This window comes from Rhea americana, unplaced genomic scaffold (genome assembly GCF_003343005.1).
Source record: "Rhea americana isolate MKP2758 unplaced genomic scaffold, rheAme1 scaffold_128, whole genome shotgun sequence".
NCBI lineage: Eukaryota > Metazoa > Chordata > Aves > Rheiformes > Rheidae > Rhea > Rhea americana.
In genome coordinates this window covers 1,785,852-1,809,214 of record NW_028185350.1, presented here as the reverse complement: position 1 = coordinate 1,809,214, position 23,363 = coordinate 1,785,852, and the positions used below count along the sequence as shown (strand labels likewise).

Sequence of the window (23,363 nt, the reverse complement as noted above, 5' to 3'; positions counted from 1 at the left end):
GCATTAGTGGAAATTGTTTACAACGAACTGGTCCTTTTTGAATACTCTGTCTACTAATCCACAGGCAGACACATGCCTTCTGAACTGGCACAGAAAGGGGGACAGTTAATGATGGTCTTTTGAGATACATGRGCAGCCTGGATTTCAATGTCTTCAGTACTCAGTGTGAATCTTCTGGGTTGGATCCAGCTCCAGAACACATTTGTATTGCACTGAAAGAAAAGAGTTTGGTCCTCACAGTGCACAGCTCCAGCTTATCTGCTCAGTGAGTCCCTGCCTTCAAACAGCTCTGCTGCCTTCTTCCTACTGTCATTTCCTTCAGTGCAGTGAGTGGACAAAAGAGATTTCCAGATGTGAAACAAGCCTAGCTTCTCCGAGCATGCAGTAGAGAGTAACTGCTTGGCTTTCTGGGGAGTGTTATAGCTACACACAAACTCTGTAGCTGTGKTTCTTGAGCAGCCATGTAATTGCTGAGAAAGCACATGGACTACCTCTGAAGGAAACCAAGTATTTTTAACATCAGCTAGCTAGTGAATTTAATAAATCCATCAGGAACTGAAGGTTTTGATTCTTGTCTGAAAGTGAGAAGACGGTTATTTGGGCTTGGGCACTGGTTACGAAATGTAGCTAACTGGTGTAGGGGAAGAGGGGGAAGGAGGAGAACAATCAGGATGCTTGCAGTTGACCTGGTAAATCCTAAGATCTGTGACAGCCAGGCTTTTAAACAGCCTTTTGGATTATCTGGTGACTCTCCTGAATATGCAGGGTATTTTCTTGCATGATGGCTTCTAGTTCTGCTGATTTGCCTTTAATTAGTTCCAGTAGCAGTGCTTCTGCTACCGCGTTTAGAGGCGAAGCATGGCCGGAGTGCAGGATGGAGATCTCGTTTTCAGGAGCAGTCCTGCTGTTGGTTCTGTTGCTTCTTGTACCTAGGGTAAGTCAGCTAATGTCACTGTGGTTCATATGTCTCATCTGTAAAGCATAGGTTATACCTTTCTTGCAAGTAGACAGGTAGGCTTAATTACTTTGTTGTGAAGAGCTTCTCTTTGATGGTGCCCTGCATGATTTGCTTTTCCTAGTATCTGCCTGCTTAAAATTTGTATACAGAGGAATTTAGTGATGCACAAGTGGTAGCTCCGTGCTGAATTGTTTATGCCTCTGAAAGTCCCTTTTTCCTAACCTAACAACCTTACGTTCTGCAACTTCTGCCAGTGCCTCTGTAATCCTTTCCTGGCCTAGATGATTTATAATGGATGTTTTAAGCGAGCAAAGCAAAGCAAAACTGCCTCTGAGATGAGTGAGGGGTGAAGAACTTGGAAAGGGAAATGAGCACCCAAAACATAAGGAGATTATTGTTTTCTTCTTCAGCACAATTCGTTTCCGTGGATGATGAGCTCTGTAAATGCAGAAGAAGGAGGTAAATGCTACTTTTTTTTAGTCAATGTTGGCTATCTTTGATATGATGTTAGAAATAGTGGAAAAAGTGGTTCTGCTATTATGTTCCAAATGCATCATCTCCTGGAATCTCATTTATACTAAGTACTGGGGTTTTAAGACAGGATTGCTTCAGCTGTGCTTATATACTTTGCTATAATGAGAAGACAGAGCTGGTATCTCTGACTCAAGAGAAGCAGAATTCTGTGTTGTCCGGGGCTCACAAAAGCRTTTGTATCAAGAGGTTCTTGACGTGTCTCTGAAATGTGGTACCTATAGAACAGAAATCGTGAGCCAAGTAAAGTACCAGGAGGTATTGTGGCTTGCAGTTATCTTGAATATTTTTTTTTCCGAGCCTGCCTTGTTTTCTTAGCCCTGCAGGAGATGGGTTTGCACAACGCCCACATTGTGTGTTTCACAGCCGGGTGCTTTGTCCAGCAGATTCCCTGCCCCGTCGACGCCTTCACGCGGTAAAAAATCGTAGCGATTTCATCCTGAATGGCCCATGCTGTTCAAATCTGAACGAGTAAAAGCAAATACAAGGTAAAGAAAGAAGGTTTGGATTAGTTTTCCATTCTCCTGAAATCGAAYGGTTCTTTCCCCCTCCGTCGTTTCCCAGAATGCTGGAGGTGGATAGCAACTTCCACTGACGATYTTTGAGGCCGAGGAGTCCGGAAGCCTCTTCTCACCCCTTTCTGTGAAGTCAGGAGGGATGACCTGGACACTTTGAGGGAGACGGCTGGTTCCCTTTGAGCCTCTCTTCCCGAATACACAGCTTGCATCTTCTCGCTCTAAGGACAGAGCGGCGGGCTGGGCTCTGYGTTTTCTCCCCAAGCCGATGGCTTTTGCCGGATGACGCGCGGATGAGGGCATGCCTCGTGGCGTCGGAGGGCTCTGCTTCCTGAGCAGGTGGTCCTGCAGCTATAAAAGACGTTAAGGACTTTGAAAGTGTTTGAGCTGCAGTTTTGAGCTGACAGCTTTCCAGCTCTAACCGGTCACTCCTCAGCCGCTGCAGCTGACTTGGGAACATTTGGCTCAGGAAGCGGAACAACAGTTGGAAACAAATAGCGATTAGGTTTTTCATGGCTTCCCAGGGAATGCATCAGTTTGTTCTCCACTCCCTCCCCCCCACCTCATTTTTGTGGTTCCTGTGGATTTTTAAGGCACCGTAGATGCAGGATGTTCGGTATAGCCAAGCTTGCTTACTGGCAGATTAAAATGAGCAAAGGCTGAGCACGCTGAGTTCACTCATCATAACCAATATAATGCTTTTCAAAACTTCCTTTGCCCTTGGTATCTTCACCGAGGAATCCTGCCTGCTGCCGTCAGCCCCCCTGCGTTGAAATCCCATTTTGCCCATTTGAATGCTGTAAGAAGTGCTGTATAAACTAAACAGGAGCATCTGTGAAGTGGTTAGAGTTGTTGTTGATTGCCTTTTCCTTATTGCCTTCAGGGGATTTAAGCTTGAATTTGCTGGGAGTAGAATTTATGAGCCAGAACACTCCATTTCTGATCCTTAAGCTGGGAAAAGTGCAGTGAATTTGATAGGTCCTTCTCTTGTCGTCAGTGTTGCTGGCTTTTGATCTGGACTGTGCAGGGCTCTCCCAGTGTCTTTAACTTAATTGCTTTTTGCACATCGGGAAGATATCTGATTTTACATGATTGCTTCCTTTATAGCGAACCGTAGGATTTCATCTGTCCGCTTCTAGCGAGCAGTTTGGTAGAGAGCTCGGGCACCTGTACTGCTGGCCTGTTCGTCTGGGAGAGAGGATGGCAAAAAAGGTGTGATCGTGGTGATCCTCTGTAGCATCATATCATGGATGACAGATCCTGAGGATGATGAGAAAAGACTGCTGCGTTTTGAGTCATAGTGTGGGGATTTGAARCTTTTATCCAGTGCTTTGTTTGTGGGGTTGGGTTTTTTTTTTCTAATAACGTAATCTTGTGATATGTGTTTGGAATAAAAGGCTTTTCTTTTCCTGCCTACATGAAAGAATAAATTTTAAGATGTATCTCTGTGCACTGCTGTATTAAACCCTCTGATGCTATGGGGCTGGACACATTAGCTGCCATATTGTGTGTCCTGTGTGGTTACCTAGTGCACGTGTGTGTATATTTTGTCATCTGGGAATGTGCAGTCATCCGTATTTTGTTCCAACTATATTTTTTTTGAGAACACTTTTACTATCCTCAACGGCTACACCTTTTACAGTATAATCAGACACGAGAGGAGGAGGAGGGGGGCGTGGAAGGAAGAGCGAGGGCAGAAGTTTGGACGAGTACAGCACTTTTGCAGTYGGTCCCCTTTTTGCTGTGGTTCGGTTGCCCTGGCTCAGGGACGCCAGCGCCGGGTCAGCGAAGCATGAGCTGGGCACGAGCTAGTGCGTCTTTTAGACGGCCTCTTCCTGCAACACAGGACCACTAGGTCCAGTGGGTTGCTCAGCTTGCTGGCGGCAAGTCGCTGCAGGAATAGGAAAACGCTGTCTTTTCTTGCRCAGTTGCTCGTTCTTGGTGGTGCAGGAGGAAGCGTCGTTTCTGCAGGGTGCTGAGCAGACCAGGAGACCTGGGAATGTAACTGAGCGGAGCAGCGCCTGCTGGGACGGACTGGTGTCCTTACAACCCTGTAGCTTTATTCTTTGGCTCAGCCTGATACTTGCAAAGTAGTATTAAAAGTTCTGCTTTTTCTAAACTGTCAATGTGCAAACAACCGACCGCTGCGGTTCTGCTGTATTAAGTGCACGCATGTGGCGAGCGACTTCCTAAGCAGCAGGTCGTTGTCGGGGAAAAGAAGTGACCAAGCCAAAGCCCCTTCCTTTTACCTACGAGACTGGTGGCAGGACCTTGTCTCTAGTGGTTGTCAAGGAGGTGACTTTGAAACGTGGAAAATGATGCAGATAATTTACCAAAGAAGTGAAAAAGAAAATGAGAATGCTAATGTGTTTAAAATTGTTGGAGAGGCAGTAAAAAGTCACTGTACAAGTGGGGATCTACGTAGGCTAATGTGAAAGCAGCTACACAGCTATGTAGCAAATTTAAAAATAGAAACCAGGAGTGCTGGAAAATAACGAAGAGAACTGTGGTCAGCAGAGTTAAAGGTGCTCTAAGTGACGTGAGAAATAAAAAGAAACCTTAAGTGATACTGGCCTCTTACACAGCTGAAGCTGAACACTGGTCAATAACACTACAGGGATGCTCCAGAAATACTATATTCTATATTTGTAGGAAAGCTAGTCATCATGTAATCTRTTCTTCTGTCTCAACAGTAAATAAACTAGAAGTTAAATAGCTGGTTCCAAAGCTAGGCATTTAAAACTCAGCGGATGACTTGCCCCCGAAGGTTTCTTACAGCATGAGGATGACTGGAGGCCAGTCAACTAAACAAGGTCTGCAGACAAAAATAATGAAAAGCCAGCAATAGCTCTTTTTAAATCTGGAATTAAAGGAGAGCTCTTAACGTGAATCATCGTGGATTTATGAAAAAGTGACAGTGTCACATGAACTTGAAGGCTTTCATTTACTTATTTGCGAGGTTGTGCGATAGACTGACAGTGTTTTGAGAAGGTATTTGTTTTGGCACCCGTGCAGCATTTTAATTGAGGAAGTAAACAATAAAACAATACGAGTCACCACTGTGTAGCAAATGGTTCTGTGAAGGGGCTGATTGACAGGTCTGAAAATGTAACTGTTTATTGGGAGGCATTAGTGAATAGGTACAGTAGTAGCAGCCTGTCACAGGGATTAGATTTTGTCCCTGTGCCAGCTGCAACCTTTCTCTCCAATCTGGAGGAAAATAAAGGTAATTTGTGATCAAATTAGCAAATAACATAGGTTGAGGCTTCATAAGGAAGAAAGGGTTTTAGAGATGGGCAGTGGTTAGGATGACTTAGTGAGATGGATGTTGGCAAACCATACGGGTGGCAGTGTGACTGGCATGGGGGTCCCGCGTCTGGAAGTGAGGAGGCTGCTGAACTGGGAAGCCGTGAATTGGGGGCGAACTAAGATAACTGAGCTGAACATGAACGTATGGGATACGTACAAGAAAGCAGGTGTATTCCTTGGCTGTTTAAATAAGAATATTGTTTAGGGTAGTAGACGATGTTCCCGTCCGTGCCGGCTCTAGAGCAGCCACTGCATTTCTGCTTGGCCTGTTTCTAGTGCCCTTGGTCCCACTCATCTGAGATCTGATCCCTCTTCTCCTTCAGTGCCCCTAAAAGGAGGCWGTGGTAACTAAATAACAGCAAGCCTGGATCTGTTTGGCTGAAGCTGGAGAAACTGAAGCTAAGGATAAGGCGTATGTTCGACAGTGAGATTAACATTTGGAACCACTTCATAGGAGGATTCTGCAGTGCTGGAAAATGTTGAAGGCAAAATTGGCCACTTTTCTGAAGATGTGGTTTTGTATCAGATAGAATTTTAGGGCTCAAAGTAAGAACTAATTAAAGGAAAGCCCTTTGGCATCTGTTTTGCAGACGTCAAACTAATGGTTTAATTCTCCCCTTCCTCTGAAGCCTGTGACTAACAGTTGCATGTAACCTCTTCAGTTCCTRCCAGCCGCAGTTTCCACAAAATAATCTTTATTTTTGGTGAAGAGCAATTATGCAGTGCTAGACTGGCGTTCTCCCTATTCCTTTTTATACATCTTCTTCAGATATTGGCAGCTTCTCTTTCCTGGCCGAGGCGCGATGAGGAGGAAGAGATGCGACAGTGTTGTATTTCCAAAGAGCTGGTATGTTTGAATCTTGTTCTAACATCACAAAACATCATCACACACCTCTCACTACTGTACGATAAGACACTTGAGTTTTGCCATGAAATTCTAATTTAATTTAATTTAACCCATTTTCTTGCTATCCCTCTCTCTTTGGAGCAGAAAGGTCAGCATCGCACATACCTTACTGCTGCTGGTTTTGGCTTAGTCCGTTCTAGTTCCACTCCAACRTTGGCACCAGCAAGCGGTATGTTGTGGGGTTATAAGGATCAGCGGAGACTGGATCAGCAGCAGCACTGGTAGGTGCTTACCCAGGCAATCACCATGGTTTCACTAGCTGAGAGCGCCTTTGATCAGCACGCTTCCCCTTCCTGTGCAGAGGATCACAGCAGAGTTTAGCTGGGCTTCGCTCCGCATACTGTTGCTTAGAAGTGGTTGTGCCAAAGTGCAAATCGGCATCGTGCTCTGCAGACGCTGGTTGGTTTCACAAGTAACTCGAGCTGATGACGGGCGAGTGAGCAGTCGCCTTGCGAGAGATTTGTAGCTCGGGCTGCTGCTGGTTTCTCACAGAAGTGAAGCACTCCCTCTTTGCTTCCTGCTGCTATCTTTGCTGCTTCCCCAGAGAACAGCTGCTGATTGTAACTGGAAATCAAACCTGGCAGCACAGCGCTTTTGTTAAAAAGGCCAGATTGCAGCTTAATCAAACATCTTTCCAAACTGCAGCAGGAAAATCCAAGGGCTCTGCTTTGGAGAATTAAAATGAAGAACATACTCTTAAAATGCTGACACTATGTTGCTCCTGATGCTAAAGCAGATCTTTAACATGTTAAAACCATGAGGCATTGATTTCCCTTTTTGGAACAAAAAGAGGAAATTCCTTCATGTAACAGGATGTGTTAAAGACATGCTATATCTAAGGGATTCTAGTATAGTCTCTTTCCCTTTCTGTTACTTCCTAATAAGTTATGGCTTATAAATATTTGTCTGTGTGTCTGTGGATAAGTACTTCATGTCTGGCCTCTCTCATGAGCATAGCCTTAGGCAGAGCTTGTCTTTTTTCCGTTGGGTTCAATGTAAACTTTAGTATTTCCAATTGTTTTTTTTCCTTTTCCTTTCAAAATGTATTTTATATAAATAAATGTTTCATATAACCCCTCAACAGCTCAGATGTTTAATTCCAGTTACAGAATAATCTTATCCCTCTGTCTACAAAGCCTTTGTTACTGCGATGTGATCAGACCGAGAAGATTACCCACCCTTTTACGAATTAGTATGCTATGTAATGTGAGGTTGTAGGTGATCCTTCTGTTGTGGCTTTGACTTCTCCTTTTTGTGGTATGGAGGTTCATTTGTTAAGGTCGGAAGTAAAAGATATGAAACTGGCAGCAATTTAGCTTAATGCACAAGCTAGATTCCTAAATCTTAATAATATTTTCCCTAGATTTCCTAATGCAACCTTTCCTTGTATATAACTTTTGCTGATTAAAAATGCTTTGGATTTGACTTTGCAGCTCCAGCTGTGTTAAGAGAAGCAGGTGCTTCGTTCTTGTGTGTTCTCAGGTTGCGCAAGTGTCTGATTCTGGCTCTGCTTATGGTAGTTTCATGGACTTTCCCCTGTAGGAGCCTTTAGTCACCCATCTATCAGAAAACAGTTTAGCGGAAGGGTGCAAGGCTTTGGTTTGCAGGAGCTCCTTGAAAAGCAGTAGCATTGAACAAAAACTGGTGGGGTAAGTAACACAGTTCTTACAGGACACAGCTGTGTGAATTGGGGAACGATCCTGCTCCACTTCATTATTAGCCATTGCAGTGGTTTTTGCACTGGTGTCTGGCACACCAGCAAGCCGTGGATGGCTCTTAAATGGTCAAAGAGAAATGGCTTTTAGCATGGTGACAAAGGATCAGTTAGTCTTCAGTGGCTGAAGTCTCTGACTAATCTAACAACCTTTGATCCCAGTCTTGATCTTTGATCCCAAACAGCTGTGAGGATTCTTGGAGATCCCTGCAGGACGGGCCTCTTGCTGCTATCAGTCTGGGAGAAGTGGCAATTCTACCATGATCAGACATCTGATAAAAACTTCACGGATAAAATTGCAAGAGAAATCACACTCAGGCTTGAGAGCAAATGCCCTGAAGGGAAGAGGCAATAAATGATGCAGATGATGGTTTCTAGCCAAACAATCTTGGCCCTTGAAGAGAGGCAAAATTATTCCTCTCCTTGCTTTCTTAGAAGCTTTTTTCTTCCTTAAAAATATCTCTTTCTGTCCCAGAAAGGTTGGTGTAGGCATTAAATCTCCTTGTGAATTGTCTGAGCTTGTCCCCCATTGGCAGTGAGTAGTGAGTAACAGCTGAACAACCTGTTAAATACTGGCTCTTAAGTGTGTGTAGTGAAGATGTTAGCGAGGATGGAGTGGTCCTCTGTTCAGACAGTGCAGGGTTTAAGGTGAATTTAAAAAAAGAAGATAGGCAGCACCATTGATAGAAGGCAATAATATTTAAAAAGTGGCTTACCATGCTGAGGGACATCTGCTTGTCCTTCTTGTGGATGCAGCTTCTGGAGCGTGGTGGGTGATTACTTGAAGTGAGCTCATGTTTATGCTGTCGGAAGTGACTGGCTTCTCAACTCAAAGCTAAGACAGAAGGCTTCAGTGGTCTTATACCACTAATGGGAAGTGGCAGCTTGTCTGTTTTTTGAAAACCCTTTTGGTGTTAAATAGGAAGCTGAAGTGACTTTATTTGTTGAGGTTTTCAGTGCGTGGGTGCTGTGAGACTACAGCAAGACGAGGAGCCTGGAGGTCCTTGCATGTGTTTCTCCTGTGGGCAGTTGTGCAGTTATCTCTAAGGAAGAGAATGACTCACTTATGATGACTTGAAATATTCGGAAGTATATTATTTCTCTCGCTACAGAAGGGCTTGGCACTGCGCTCCGTTGGAGATGCTCTGTTTGTCCTAGGCAACAATGACAGTAAACTGTTTAGACTTCCTCATGGCTGTTGAATTTCTTCTTGTAACCATCTCCTGAAAACAGGATGAGCATGGGCATACTTTGAATTTAAAAGATCAGTCCTGTGATATTTAAAGTGGCATAAGGCTGAACTGGCAGTCAAGTATTCAAGGCAGCGATTTCATTGTCGCCATCTCTCTCGCCTCCGAGACATGTGGCTAAGGGCCAAACCAGCTGCGCTTTCCAGGCACCTTCCAGCTTTTGTTCCTGGGTAGGTGAGCCTGGTACTGGCAAGGCAGATCCATACACGTTTGTGCCTCAGCACTTGAAAAGCAAGAAGACACTTGCTGTTCTCCTTCTGTAGCCACATTTGTCTGAGCAGGGAGGATGGACTAGATGATCTCCAGAGGTTCCTTCCAACCTTACTGATTCTATGATTCACTGCAACCTTGGGGGCTTAGTCACCGAGGGAGCTGGCAGCTTTGACCAGCGTATGTAGCCACATGGGACTTGTGTATTGAGATGATCGCGACCCTCCTATATGTGATGTCAAAAGCTCCAGAGGCCCCAGGGGCAGCTTGGATGCATCTGGGGTCTGCTTTCTTACAGGGACACGTGTAGTATTGCTGGATGCCTGGTTTTGTTCCTCTCAAACAGAAACGGTGAGGTCTGTGACTAGCAGCATCTGGGTAGTTGGGTGTTGATTCAGTCCAAGACTGACGGTATGAGCAATAGAGATGGTGTGGCAGTGAGCAGTGCGGAGCCTGGAAGAAATGGCTCCAATTTAAATACCTGAGTGTAGCAGTCATCATGACGAGACACTGTGACGGAGTGAATCATAGGCTGGTTTGTGCTCTTTTTGTTGCTTACAGAGGGATGAGTCTGCTGGGGAGATGCTTGTACTGTTGAGCTCCAGTTGCAGGTCTGTGCCGACTCTTGCCGCAAACTGGTAAAGTGTTTGCTCAATTCCAGGAAGTTTTATTTGCTCTAGAGAGCAGGTGCTCGTGGAAGTGTGTTCAGCTATGATTAAAAAAAAATAAAAAAAAAGTTCCCATAGACAAAGGTGACTGTCAAATATTTCCTATTTAAGTTCATTCCTCTTTCCAAAGAAAAAATGGAGGACTACGAAGCCTAGCTGATTTCCTTCTCCGTAAGGTTAAATGGAAGGAAGGAAGGAGGAAAAGAAAAAAATAAAGCTGGTACCAGATTATGTTCAATTAAGAAAGAACCTGATGGTTGACTGACCATTTAGCCTTCTCCTTCCCTGTCCTCCTCTGTCGCTGGGGTGCAGCGGAGTGTTTTATCAGCTGGCATGTACCCAGTAGTCCAGGATGGTTGCTGGAGCTGCCCAGATCATGTGCTCTGGACAGCTTGACCTTTCCCACTGCAGGAGGTAATGCCATGTTTACTTGTTTTCATAGCTATTGCTGCTCCATTTGACACATCTGCTTGCAAGGACCCCGTAAGGCAACGTGAATGAAGATGTCCTGTCTCCTAAACTGCATGCCCTCCACATTTCCTCACTTAAGTATCAGGAGAAATATACAGGCATAGCAACCCGTTAGACTTATGACTTTCATTTTGCTGCATTGGATTAAGTCCACATATGATATGTGAATAAAATGAGTGACAGATTAGAGCATGTTTGCTGAATTATGTTAGGTGCCCTGCCTTCCACGCGGGCTGGGGAGTTTGGTCATTACAAGTATCTATACACCAATTATTTGGACAGGATGGCAACTAGTGGCTCCGTTTAAGCTCTTTCACCACCTTTACAGGAGAAAGCCTGGTAAAGGCATGTGGCTTTGGAGTGTTTGCTAACTCCTAGCCAAGGCTGGGAGTCGGTGGAGGAACTAATTAGAGGCATCTAAGGCTGTTTCAATTTAACACCATAAAAAGCGTGCACCATCTAGAAAGCAGAACATCTGGGAAACAAGCTAATGAGAGCCAGATTGGGGGAGCTCTGAGGGAAATGTAAGAGCTACCCTGTAGAGTTTGTTTATAACTCTTTGTATTTGTAGTAGGTTACTAATTTGTGGCTTTTTTTATTTTTTATTAAAACAAAAGCAGATACCAAAGATTAGAAAAATGAAACGACATCCATGTCCAAATTGACCACAGTTGGGCATAAAATGGGCTGTCTGGGAAAGGCAAATTTTTCTTAGATCCTACGAATTTTTTTTGCCCCTTTTTCCCTTCCTGGCTCCCTCCTGTAGATCCATGGCGGCAGTGGGAGCAGCCTACGTCTCCTCCGAATGAGCGGAGTGTGTTTGCTCTCTCAGCCAGCTGAGAGTTTTGCCTTCATTCAGGCGGGGAACTTGTTTTGCAAAGGGAGATGTTTGGGCTCTGGAAAGTTTATACTCCTCCTTTTTCTTTTCTCTTTTTTGTTGTTGTTGTTTTTTATTGTAATGATGACATATGGAAACTATTTACACAGGAGCATGCTCTGCTGCACTGAATGGAAATGTTGGAGTCCCGACAGTATCATTCCGGATGCCTTGTGTAAGCAGCCAGCTGGTTTTACTTTTCCTTTTTTTATATATATATATATATTTTTTTCTTCCTTCTCTCTCTTTTCAGGGAACGTCTGGGATAAGTTACCCAAGTGTGGAAGGAAGCAAGCTTTGCCATCTGTGAGCTGCTCGCCTCGTTTAACTTTGTTACGCCCTTTGTCCTATGAACTTCACAAATATCTATTTTATTTTTTTTGTCTGGGGGGGTGGAGGAGACATCTTGCTATGACCAGTCAGCACTTTGACTCCTTTCCCGATAGCTGTTCGTGTTCGCTGGGGCAAGCAGATTCTGCATGAGCCAGAATAAGAGAGCAGAGCAAAGGAGACCCTTGTTTTACAACTGTGCTCATTCTTTAAAGCTCTTTGTCCAGCAACTAAGCCTTCAAATAACTTCAACTTAGAAATATCCTGTCTCTAAGAAAGCGATAGGGAAACAATTTAACTGAAGTCTGAGCTACCTTCCTCAGAGGGGAGGGGAAAATATGTTTAGTTCCTCAGAGAGCAGAGGAAAATCTTCTTGTCCGCAGTTTTTCCCCACCCCGAGTAAGCTGCGAAGCTGAGGATCAGCTTGCAGAGGGGAGGGAGAGAGGAACTTGTGACTCGCCTCCCTCTGCCCGACGCCGCGCGGCCGGGTCCGCGGCGCGCCGGCTGCCATGCGGGGGAGAGAGCTGCCTGCCATCTACTTGGAGGATCGCGGGAGCCCCGTGGAGAGATCCTCCTATCTCATTGAGCTAGATACTAATGGTAAATGCCGCTGGGGAAGTTCTGCAGCGCGAGCCGAACGCAGCAGAGGTTGCATTAGTCTGTGTCATCGTTATCAGGGGAGCAGCTGAGGAAATTAGCTAGCTGGAGGGCTGCCAAGCAAACAGCGAGATGCTTTTCAAATTTGTTATTATTTTTATTATTATTTATTACCCAGATGATGCTGTTGCCTCAGGGATGCTAGATCAACCTTCTGGTACCTGATGGGGAAAGAGTTGATCCACAAAATGCAACTCTGCAAGGAAACGCTTCGACAGTGCGTTTCTGTCGGTGGCTAGGAAGATGATGCCTGGCTTAGGCAGGAGGAAAACATCTTGGTTTCTGGAGTTAATCTTTGTTTCTAACTTGTATCTTTGGGAGCTGTTTCATATTTGCGTACTTGATGTTACTGGGGTCATCTCCTTTCTGTGCAGCAGCGAGTGTCCTGTGTAGGAAAGGTAGAGCGATGGCTAGAGATGACTTTTTTTTCTTTTTTTTTCTTTTCTTTTTTTCTCTCTGAACTATGGTGCATCATTTCCTAGTGTAGACTTGGTCCCTTTCAATGTGGTTGGATTTGTCTTTTAAAAGAATTACTTCAGAGTTAAAGGAAGTTTTGTTTTTTCTTTTTGGTAGGACAGAGTGTTTTTTATTTAAGGCTACAAACCTTTGCTGGTTTCTCTAGAATACATTCTGCTGCTCTTAAACTTTGTAGGTATTATAAAGGTCCAATAACGTGACAATATTTTAAGTAACCTAGTTAATATGTCTCTCTTCCCCAAAAGAGCTAGTGTATCCAGGAGGTCTGAGGCTACCTTGTGCTGTGCCTCTGCTCTGACCCTGCTCCGTGCCCCGCAGAGATCAAGGCAGGCAGAATGGGGCTGCAGGCTGTTTTGCCTGGCAGCAAACAGCCTGTTAGGATGGGAATGAGGATTTGAAAATGCCCGTTTTTCAGGCAGTGAAGATCGTTAGCACTGAGACTAGTGGGTTCGGATGAAGATGCTTTCCTTCTGCAGCGCTGTTAAGCGTTAAACACAAAAAGGTTTCTGCTCTCAGGCTGCRCTTTGAGAGAGTTTGTTGCTTTGAAAAGTACACAGTAAAAGCCTTGTAAATAATAACTTTAAAAAATCACAGCGCTCACAATGTAAGGCTTCTGACTTCTGTGTATTACTGTCCCCTTTTGGGTTTGTTTCCTTTTTAACTAACAGATTGCCATTCCAGTTCTGTGGATAAATAAAAAGCTCCAACATGCAGTTTTCTCAAGAACTGTGCCCATTCAAGGTTTAAATGGGGTAGGGGAAGGAATTGACTTCATTTGAACATTCATCCAGATTTTGGGTGGCGTTGTGAAAGGCTGAGGAAGGCAAGGAGAAGAAATAGGCTTACTGCTGCAGCATGCTCAGTGGTATGACTGCGCGGTCCGGGAAGTCGTTGCAAATCCCAGATGCTAAGTATTATCTTAATTTGCTTTATGGGTGGAAAAGGCAGCTGTGGCTCTGCATTGGTCAAGGGATTTTTGATCTCTTCCCGTGGCTCTTTGTTAGGTGTGTGCAGTAACATTTCTTTTGCTAGGTACAGGATTTTTGGTGTGGATTCTCTTGCCACTCCTGGAGATGTGCTGGGAAAACTGAGTAAGTCATTCAGCGAGGATTATTTTGTCATAGCAAACTGCCTCAGCAAAGCTGCCACATGCTATCATGCGCAGAAAAAAAAGCCTCATTGTAAATTTTCCCACCCTCAGATAACTTCTTACAACGCTGGGAAAGCAAACTGCTGCGCTGCAGCTTSTGTGCCCCTAAAAAGGGGGAAATCAGCACTTTGAGGTTGGCAGAATCAATTTTACACATACCTTCTTTAGGAACCTTGTGGTTTTGGCACTGATTGAAACTCCGGAGAAGTGGGTGCTTGGCCAGTTCTACCACAGGAGCGGTTCTCACTGCTCAGAACTGCTTAGAAGTGGATCCTGTAGGCAATGTAGTACTAATAATTTCTGTGAGGTCTCTCTTTAGTATTCTTTTTCTCCATCAAAGATGCAAAACAAAAGCTGCCATTCCAGAAGGAACCAAGTGACGATCCCTTTATTTCTTTTTGAACAATAATGTTTTTCATGTGTCTGTTATTGCATTGAAGCTGTAGAATAAAAAAATAGAGCAAATATTTTGGAGTTTATGTGCTTGTTCTACATTATCTTTCCCATGAGAAGGGCGTTATGCATGTATAGCTATGCCTGGGAGAATTTTTTCCTTTTTTCTGCAGTGCAAACTAGATGCTCTTTTAAATGAGGTTTTTAGTTATGAAATCTTGTACATGTTCAATAAAGTGTTGTTGCATAGTGCTTTACTGAGATGAARAAAAGACATGCTCTTAAAAGTTTCAAAATAAACGTGTGGGATTTGGCATGTTGCTGTTTGTTTTTATCAGAGGGATATTAGTAGTTACCTGCACTGAAAAGAGTTGCAAAGATGTATTGTTTAATGACTCAGGAGAGCTCTGAAAAATCAAGCTATCTACAGAAGATACTGTACTTCTACTAACAGTACTATACTATGCAGCTTTTGTACTTAAACTGATTCCCTTACCTGTTGGTTGGAGTCCATACTCCATTCTTCCGTGCTGTCCTTTACCATTCAGTGCAAAAAGGTAATGTTTTTTGGCATCTTCACTTTTATTTTGTGGTTTGGATGCACTTGGAGATGTTCAGCTGTTCACTGCCTGTGCATGGTTTGACTGCGGATAGTAAGCTGTGGACACGAGAGCACAGAGCTGCTGAGTCAGGAGATCTGTTTATTCTACTGAATAGGATTCTTGCTCTTTTGGTGATATTCTGGGAGTGTTTCTGTGTTAAAGTGCTCAGTTTGAGAGTGTCTCTTAAAGCTTCTACATGTTGATTTCTTGGGTACTCTGGCACTTCTTGAGACTTGTCTTTGGTCCCACTGTCTGGCTTGTTTGCACGCTCCCTGATCAGTCACAGCTTGCTTAAATGTAAATCAAATTTTCTCTTCTTGTGCTGATGCAGATGGAGGTAGCTACGATGTTGTTAATGATGCATCCAGCCCTGCTGTGGGGGASTGCTGTGCACAGCAAGGCTCTGCCCAACACAACTGGGAAATGAACTACCAAGAGGCAGCAATCTACCTCCAGGTGAGCCCTGGTATTCGGTACAGTGTGTAAAAGYGGCCTCCTGAAATTATGTCAGTTCTTGATTATGAAAAGCAAAGAGCTTCATTTCTGAAGTCAAAAACATGGTGCTTTGCAGAGGAATCCACTTGAAGAGTGAGGAGGTGCTAGAAGTGCCTCCAGATGAGTTCTCTGGCAAGTCATTTGGGGGCAACAGAAAAGGCTGATGCTACCAGTCATTCACCTTCCCTCCCACCCATCTGGGCCAGCACTGGAACTGTAGTAGTTGAGGGATTCAGCCCATGCTCAGTTCTGCCACTGTGCTRTGAAGATTTGCATAAAGTGTCATTGGTTTCACCTCCTCAATTGCTGTTGGGTGGACRGTCGGGACTCTTGCATGTTGGCCTCAAGAAGTGCAGATTCTAATTCTGTTCTTGGCTGCAGACTTGGTGAGGGGCCCTGGGATGTTCATTTAGCTTCAGTTAAGCCTTTCCAGATCATGCAAAACATGTAAGAGAAGTTGGAGCTCCTGATTTCTAGAGGGAGAGTGCATGCTGTGATTAGGCCTGATCAGCTCAAAAGTGGAATGTAGCCTCCTTCTGTTTAAAAACAAACAAAACCAACCAACCAAAAAACATACTCCATGTATGTCCATCAGGAAAGTTTTATAATATTTTTACTAAGATTGCTGTACAGCTTCTGCTGGTGTGGTGAATTAGCTACTAAAATTGAGCTTCTCCCGGAGCCGGCTTTCTGAAGTAGTTGCTGGTTCCCCGACTGTCCGTCCTTCCTCCTTCTCTTTACTCCCTTTYAAAGGCTCTACGTTGCAGCATGAGGTGAGTTGAACCTGATCAGAGTTGTTGCCTAAGCTGCTGCAAGGTGATTGAAACTGTTCTTTCCTCCCTTCCCCTACCCCACAGGACTGATGAAAGCATTGCTCCTCTGAAATTTTAAAATCTGGTATGCTTGGACCCTGGTAGTAACTTCAGCTCAGTTAGTTGTGTGCTAGGGCAGCCCTGACAATGTGATGGTAACCCCAGCCCCTCCTGGGCTTTTGTTTAAACTCGTGGTTATGGGAGATGCTCTGTAAAGGTCCATTGAGTTGCTGCAGTGTCTGATGGTAATGTACGCAGCAGGCTTGGCCCTTCAGATGCAGATTATTCTTGCTGCTGCCTTGACCAATGGTCATAATGACAATGTCCTTGAAATGAAGTAGACATAACTTAAAGAGCATGCAGATTGTTTATTTGAACCAGTAGCTGCAGGCAAGAGTGTCTTATCTAAATAAGAGGACTTTGCTGTCCAGCCACGTTTTGAATTGCTTGGTTACCAAGAGGCAGAATTTAGACTATTTTTCATTCTGCAAATGTGTTTTGTCAGGCGTGAATAAGAATGCCCTGCTGATCCAAGCTAGCTCTCTTTGAGTAGGGGGGCTTGTATTTTATGGAGCTTTCTGCTGGGTTTTGTCCTGCTTGCAATCTGGCTCGCTGACCTGGCAGTGCTTATATTTGTTTTTAAACAGAATGTGARTTCGCCTGTGAGATGGCTTAAATGAGAAATATTTGAAACCCTTTTCTGTATTAGTCTCAAGACTTTTTCCYTTCTTAAAGGGGGATCCTGTTTCCTGATCTTGCCGTCCATTTGCAATTGCAGACTTTCCCCTTCTGTAGTAATAATTTACTGTCCCTCCAGTAGTTGCTTACCTGGAAAGATGTTAATAAAAAAGCATTTGATGTGCATTTGAGTGTCCCAGCTACGGGAAAAATGATCTCTTAAGATGGCTTCCAGGAACCAACAGGTTTTCTGTGAGTGACAAAAGCTACCTTGCTTGAACTACTGGAGCAAGAAAGAGAAGAAACTGTTGAGTGGTTCTGCATGAAACACCTTCTCTAAATTCTCACATAAGCTTTTAAACCTTCTTTAAATTCCCACACAAGCTTTTAAACCAAACTAAGCTTTGTCTTAGACAAAGTAATGATGCAGCTGTTTAAAGTCACTTGTAAGCAAACTATTCAGCTGGAGTGTCTGACCTTTTAATGTTAATTAAGCTTTCTAGTTAAGAGGGAATGACTAATCAGCATGGAGACTTGATAATTTTTCATGGAGTCCATCTTCTCACATTCCTTCATTGTATATGTGCTCCAGAGCATGTTTTCTCCCAGACATTTTGCAAGGCCAAGATAAGGAGGAGCAACTGTCAGCCAGGTGCCCTAGAGCTTATCTGTGTGTTTTCATGTTCTGTCCTAGAGCAGTTTAACCAAGGAAGTCTGTAAACATGTGGAAGTGATTTGAACTAAATGAAGTGCTGTGTTTAGTTGGGCTGTTGACTGAAGTTTCTTTGCCTACCTTTATAAGCTCTCTCAGCACTCTTCCTCACTTTGGAAAGACTCAAGGGTTTCTGAAGCTGGAGGTTGTAGGTATTAATGAGCTGCGTTACTGAAACGTACTTGCTTACGAACAGAAGGGGATATTTCACGTGTGTAGAATTCATTCCTCAATAAATGGATCACCATCACGCTGTAAAGCAGCAGTAGTCTGCTGGAAATTGTATCTAATCCTTATAAAAGTCTGTTCTTCAGGTGGAAAGCTCTGTTGGAATACCAAGAGTAATTGATGCTGTTCTTTTCTTCYTCCTGCTGTCCTAGGAAGGAGAAAATAATGATAAGTTCTTCACTCACCCCAAGAATGCCAAAGCACTCGCTGCCTACCTCTTTGCACACAATCACCTTTTCTACCTAATGGAACTGAGCACAGCGCTGCTGCTCCTSTTGCTGTCTCTCTGCGAGGCGCCAGCTGTTCCTATGCTCCGTCTTGGCATCTATGTAAGTGCTTGGGGCAAAATGAAGAAGTCTGCCTGTTTTTTCAGGGGTGAGTGAGGGGAAAAAGAAGTCTAAACTCAGAGGAAGAGGGTAAGCAGTAGTAGGAAGAACTATCTGGCTTGAGAGCAGGATGTTTTACTTGGCCCGCCAGCAAAACATCCTTTCTTTTTCATCTGATGTGCATATAGACCAACGGCAAAAGTGATGCTTGCTTTGTGTTATCAAGTTGGTGCAGTTCTTAAGTTTCTTAAATGTTTGAGGAGAAGTGTGTCAGTTTTGCTTTCACTTGAGATAACTCAAGAATCCATATACTTCAAAAGGGTGGTTTTAAAGTCATAGTCACAGCTGGTGCTGCTACCCCAGCACCTCCATTGATTCTCAGAAAGCATACAATTTGCAGCTTGGGCCAAGTTGCTAAACCTTCTTGTGTCCTCTCCTCAGAACGATAGTGTTGTGAAGACTCTTTAGTGTATATGTGTGCTTAAGTAACTTGAAGTTTTATGTCTAACCTTCACAAAATGCAAATTTAGAGAAGGGATATCCAAACTGTGATACACATACTGCTATCGGTCCACTATCATTTCATAACATACCACTGTCAGACACAGGGCCATTGTTACTGCTAGGAGAATAGATACCTGCTCTTGGAGCYGTTAGTGGTACCCGAAGACACTGCCAAGTGTTGTAGAAGAGTTTGACGTCCGTGGGGTCAGGTGCTTTTCAAAATGAGTCAGTGTTACATAACTGAATTTGAGTTTTGAGCTATAGCTAAAGCTGAGGATGTAAGGAAGTATTCTGTCCTCCTATTTGAGAGGCAATTTATGTGTCCCAACAGAGAAAGGGTCCTTCCAGCACTCCCAAAAGCTGTATTCTCTTCCTGGGCTTGATCAGGACACTGTCTTTAGTTGCTCAGGATTTTTGCTTCAAGAGAAGATTCTTCTCTATATAAATCCTCTCTGCCCAGCAACTCCCATTCCTGCAATTCACTAAAAAATAGCAGTCTTAGACTTTTTAAAAAATGTCTACTTGAGTTGCTGGTCTCTTTTCTTTTTGATATGTTGTTTTGAATGTACCAAAAATAAATTTTTTGGATATTTTATTCAAGTTCAAAAGGTAACATGGATTTCTAGGAAATTCTGGACTGATACTGAATAGAGAAAAATTCTGTAGACTTTAATAAAATCACAAAGCAATAAATGCAGAAACATATGAAAAAGTGCCATGCTGGCCTTAAGGGTAGCCTTGAGTTTCCTGAGTGCCATGGAGCAGTACTCAGATTGTTGTTAAATCCACGTGCCCCTTGAAGAAGGAGGGATAGAAGCCTGATGTGCTTGTGTTTGTAATCAGAAAGGCCAGTTTAAGTTTTACTGTATTGTAACAGGTCCATGCAACCCTGGAGCTGTTCGCGTTAATTGTGGTTGTCTTTGAGCTCTCAATGAAGATGAGGTGGCTGGGCTTCCAAACCTTTATCAGGCACAAAAGGACCATGGTGAAGGTAAGTTACCTGATTGTCAATGTTTCTCCTTCAGGATCTTCTGGAATCAAAGAACCACAGTAATTATTGGGCTGTATCATAGCAGGGATATTTTAAGCATGTATCCCCACTGCCAAGCTATTCATGGGCGGTCTCAAAGCTTTGGGAGTCATCTCCCACCCTTAAAGCACCCAAATTGATAAGTGGTCAGTGGGAGCCTTGCTTTTCCCAAAGGGATACTGTAGCTCTCTTTAGACATTTGATTTTTWAAAAATTATTATTATTTTTTGCAGACTTGTGTGCTGTTTGTGCAATTCATAGAGGCCATTGTGGTTTTGGTGCGCCAAACCTCGCATGTCCGGATAACGAGAGCCCTGCGCTGTATCTTCTTGGTGGATTGCCGTTACTGTGGTGCAGTCAGAAGGTGAGTGGTCAGATGGCTGGGGTTTCTGAAATCATGCCTAAGATGGGAGTGAAGGAAAAGCACTCTGGTCCTGCATCAGCTAGGGAAAATAAGTGTCTTTCATGGGCATTTCAGATCTCAGATGTTTTTGACGGGGACTGAAGTGTACCCAACATCTTACCTATGTAGGGAAATTTCATAAGTAGTAGCTTTGGATGTGTCCATGGTACATAGTGCTTATGTGGTACTGTCCTCAGTCATATAAGCTGCCTCAGAGAGCACAACAAGTGAATGTGACTGTATTGCTTCTGGCTCCTAAGTTACCTCTGTGATTCACTGTGCAATTTATAGGCTCATGTCTTGAGTCTGGAGAAGGAAAGTGATAGGGTGATATTAGTATTGTGTGTTGTACCTGAGAGGTGATTGCAAAAGGAAGATAAGTAGCTTGAAAATTATCTTAATTTACCTGGGAATGTGAAGCACTGTGGTGAGGATCAAGGATCTGCAGAATGTGTTTGACACCRTTGATTTTAAGACTAGCAGCGGTTGGATTTTAGACATAAAATTTTGCTGCCATCGTTGCAGAGGCTAAAGTTTAATCATTTGATCCACCCTTATTGTTAAGGTGGGATAAAATGGCATGTGAGAGAGGCTGGGACAGAAACAAAACCCARCGAAYAGAAGCTGTATTGCGACAGTTTCCCTTAGGCAAGGTGAGAGAAATCTCTCCAACTTCATCTTGCATACAGGCTTCATCATTCTTGCAGCAGCAGAAAGGACGGTGTGGAACAATGACTGAATTTTTCCTGTGTAATCACTGGAAGTAGGGGGATGAAACTCCTTCTCAAGTCTATTCTTATTTCTTCATTTTTGTTTTTATTTCCTCCATTTAGAGAGGGAGGCTTCATTACTATGTGAAAGCACACGCAGAAGTTCTTGTTTAAGAATGTTTTCTCCTTTTTCAGAAACCTGCGACAGATATTCCAGTCCCTCCCTCCATTTATTGATATTCTCCTCCTCCTGCTTTTCTTCATGGTGATCTTTGCCATCCTGGGTGAGTTGTACTTACGGAACTAGAAGCTGTGATACTCCCAACCACTTACTGTCTAAGAGTAACAGAAAGAACTTGGATGAACATAAAGCTGATATGATTGAGTCCTGCCAGAATTTTCCACTCATCTGACTTCTTCCGCAATTGTCTGGGAGATACAGTTAAAGAAAAAACTAAAAATTCCAGGAGCTGGTGTTTAGTTTTGTGGCAAAGGTCCTTTTGACCTTTGTTTATATGTGTGATTTCCAAGTTCTGTTTCCGTGAACTGTTCCTAAATGCAGTAGGTTCAATTTAATCTACAAATTCAAGTGTCTGTAGTGTACCTGCTATGGGCCTATCCTCAAACTATTTGCAGAAAGTTTATTTTCTGAAACGATCAATCAAATGCCCAGTGACAAGCATTAGCAAAACTGTATGGAGTGGGCTTTCCAGATACCCTTCCTCTTCACGGTATTGGAGAGGGCTTCATGGTTCTCTGTACACCCTACTCTTTGGGAACAGAGACTTATCACTTTGTTACTTGAAATTAAATGTCCTTTTAACTTGTGTTCCTTTTCCCCATTCTTTTCTCTTCTTCTCTCCCTTCTCCTCTTTTACTTCTCTAGGTTTTTATTTGTTTTCTCCTAAYCACTCGGATCCTGTAAGTAATCACTGATTCTTTGGACAAACTCAAGTCCCATTTTGATCAGTTTAAGAATTCTACGTTTCTGTGTAGAGATAGCTTATTCCAATATGGTGGTCAAGGAGGCTGGATTCTAACTGATGCCAGCAATGAAAATGGGCAGGGGTAGGGGCCATGACTGACGAGCCGTCTTGGCAGTGTTACCCTGGGTTAATGCCTACTGAGAAGGAAGACAGTAAATGAGACTTCCTCAAAGACAGGAACACCCATAGGGAACATCAGTGTAGTTGTTCTTTGTTCTTGATGTCTTAATTCAGTCAAACATGCCACCCACAGCTGTCCCCAAGGCAGAAGATACCTGGGTGAAAACTTGGCCTTCTCAGGCTATGATCCCCATGAAATCCAGTAGCTGCTGGTTCCAGTTCCTGCTGCTGCTGAGTCTGTCTGTTGCTTACTGGGAGTAATTACTACAAAAATGTGCAGAGGAGCTTTTGATTTTTTTAACTCTTCGCATGCCATGTCTCTGGGGCCTCTAAAAYGAACCATTACTAAATGACCTTTTTGTAGGAGATATCAGAGATCTGTATTCTAATGGATTTCTTTAGAACAAAATAACTTTGGAAGACTGCTTGCATTTTTGAGGTTTTTTCTTTTTTTCTTTCAGTACTTCAGTACTTTAGAGAACAGCCTTGTGAATCTCTTCGTGCTTTTGACTACTTCAAAGTAAGTTTGTGTCTTTGCCTGAAGCTTCTTTCCCAGAAGAAGTCTAGCAGAGTCAAGAGTTTATTTGCAGCAGTGTTGGAACTCCAGGTGTGACCTCTGCTCTCTGCATGAGAGAGATGTTTCCCAGGTTAGCCTATATGGGAAGAACTGGTACTCCATTTCATTTTAGGACACTGATCTTGGATGCAGGGTTATCTCTAAGCCACTCAGAGCACTTCCTCACTGTGCAGGCAGTAAGAGAGGAAACAACTTTACTGGGCCTGGGTCCAAGAAGGGGAAGTTTCTGTTTGTGCTCCTTTGTCAGTGATAGTTAGCTGTTGTGAAGTAACTTCCTATTCCTCTGCTTCACTTTTCCTATCTAGAAGAAGTTGATAACAACACTAAGTAAATGTTGGTTAGCTGTCTGAGTGGGCTCTGAGGATTAGGAAATTGGCAAAATCAACCAAGAATAAATCTTTGGTTGTTGTTCTATAATACTCTTAGCCAAAGATTAGTGTAATTGTATTGCAATTTTAATTGTATTGCGGTTGTGTAYGCAGAGAGCGGAGGTCACACCTGGAGATATTAAAGTACAACCCTTAGCCATGTTGCACATCTCCTTTGCCCGTTTGGGTTTCAGGATATGCAGGGGACATGCTTATTCATTTTTCTTTTTCATCATGCTTCCCTGTTCTGTCTGCTCACTGCTAGGCTCGGACTTCTGCGTCACGAGCAACTACATGTTTTACAGAAATGTGCAGACCCACTAATGTGGGTACAGGCACATCTGGGACTTGTCTCGTGCTTTTGCTGACATATATAGAATACAGCGTGAGCTCTT

General features: G+C 43.5%; 1 protein-coding gene across 5 annotated transcripts in view; it reads left to right on the top strand.

Annotated features, from left to right (window-relative positions):
- The window catches only part of TPCN1 (two pore segment channel 1), a 48,409-nt gene that overhangs the window by 4,679 nt on the left and 20,367 nt on the right, over positions 1-23,363 (top strand). The window contains exons 1-8 of one of the 5 annotated variants that reach the window (XM_085326156.1): positions 11,280-11,585; positions 15,351-15,475; positions 18,097-18,273; positions 19,652-19,765; positions 20,038-20,168; positions 21,113-21,201; positions 21,804-21,838; positions 22,485-22,543. In XM_085326156.1, coding sequence (XP_085182282.1) covers positions 11,339-11,585; positions 15,351-15,475; positions 18,097-18,273; positions 19,652-19,765; positions 20,038-20,168; positions 21,113-21,201; positions 21,804-21,838; positions 22,485-22,543 — 977 coding nt within the window. In that variant the 5' untranslated portion in view covers positions 11,280-11,338. Of the gene's footprint in view, positions 1-11,279; positions 11,586-11,663; positions 12,341-12,371; positions 13,966-15,350; positions 15,476-18,096; positions 18,274-19,651; positions 19,766-20,037; positions 20,169-21,112; positions 21,202-21,803; positions 21,839-22,484; positions 22,544-23,363 lie in introns of those variants that run through there. The other 4 variants (XM_085326152.1, XM_085326155.1, XM_085326153.1 and 1 more) reach the window with 4 other exon arrangements.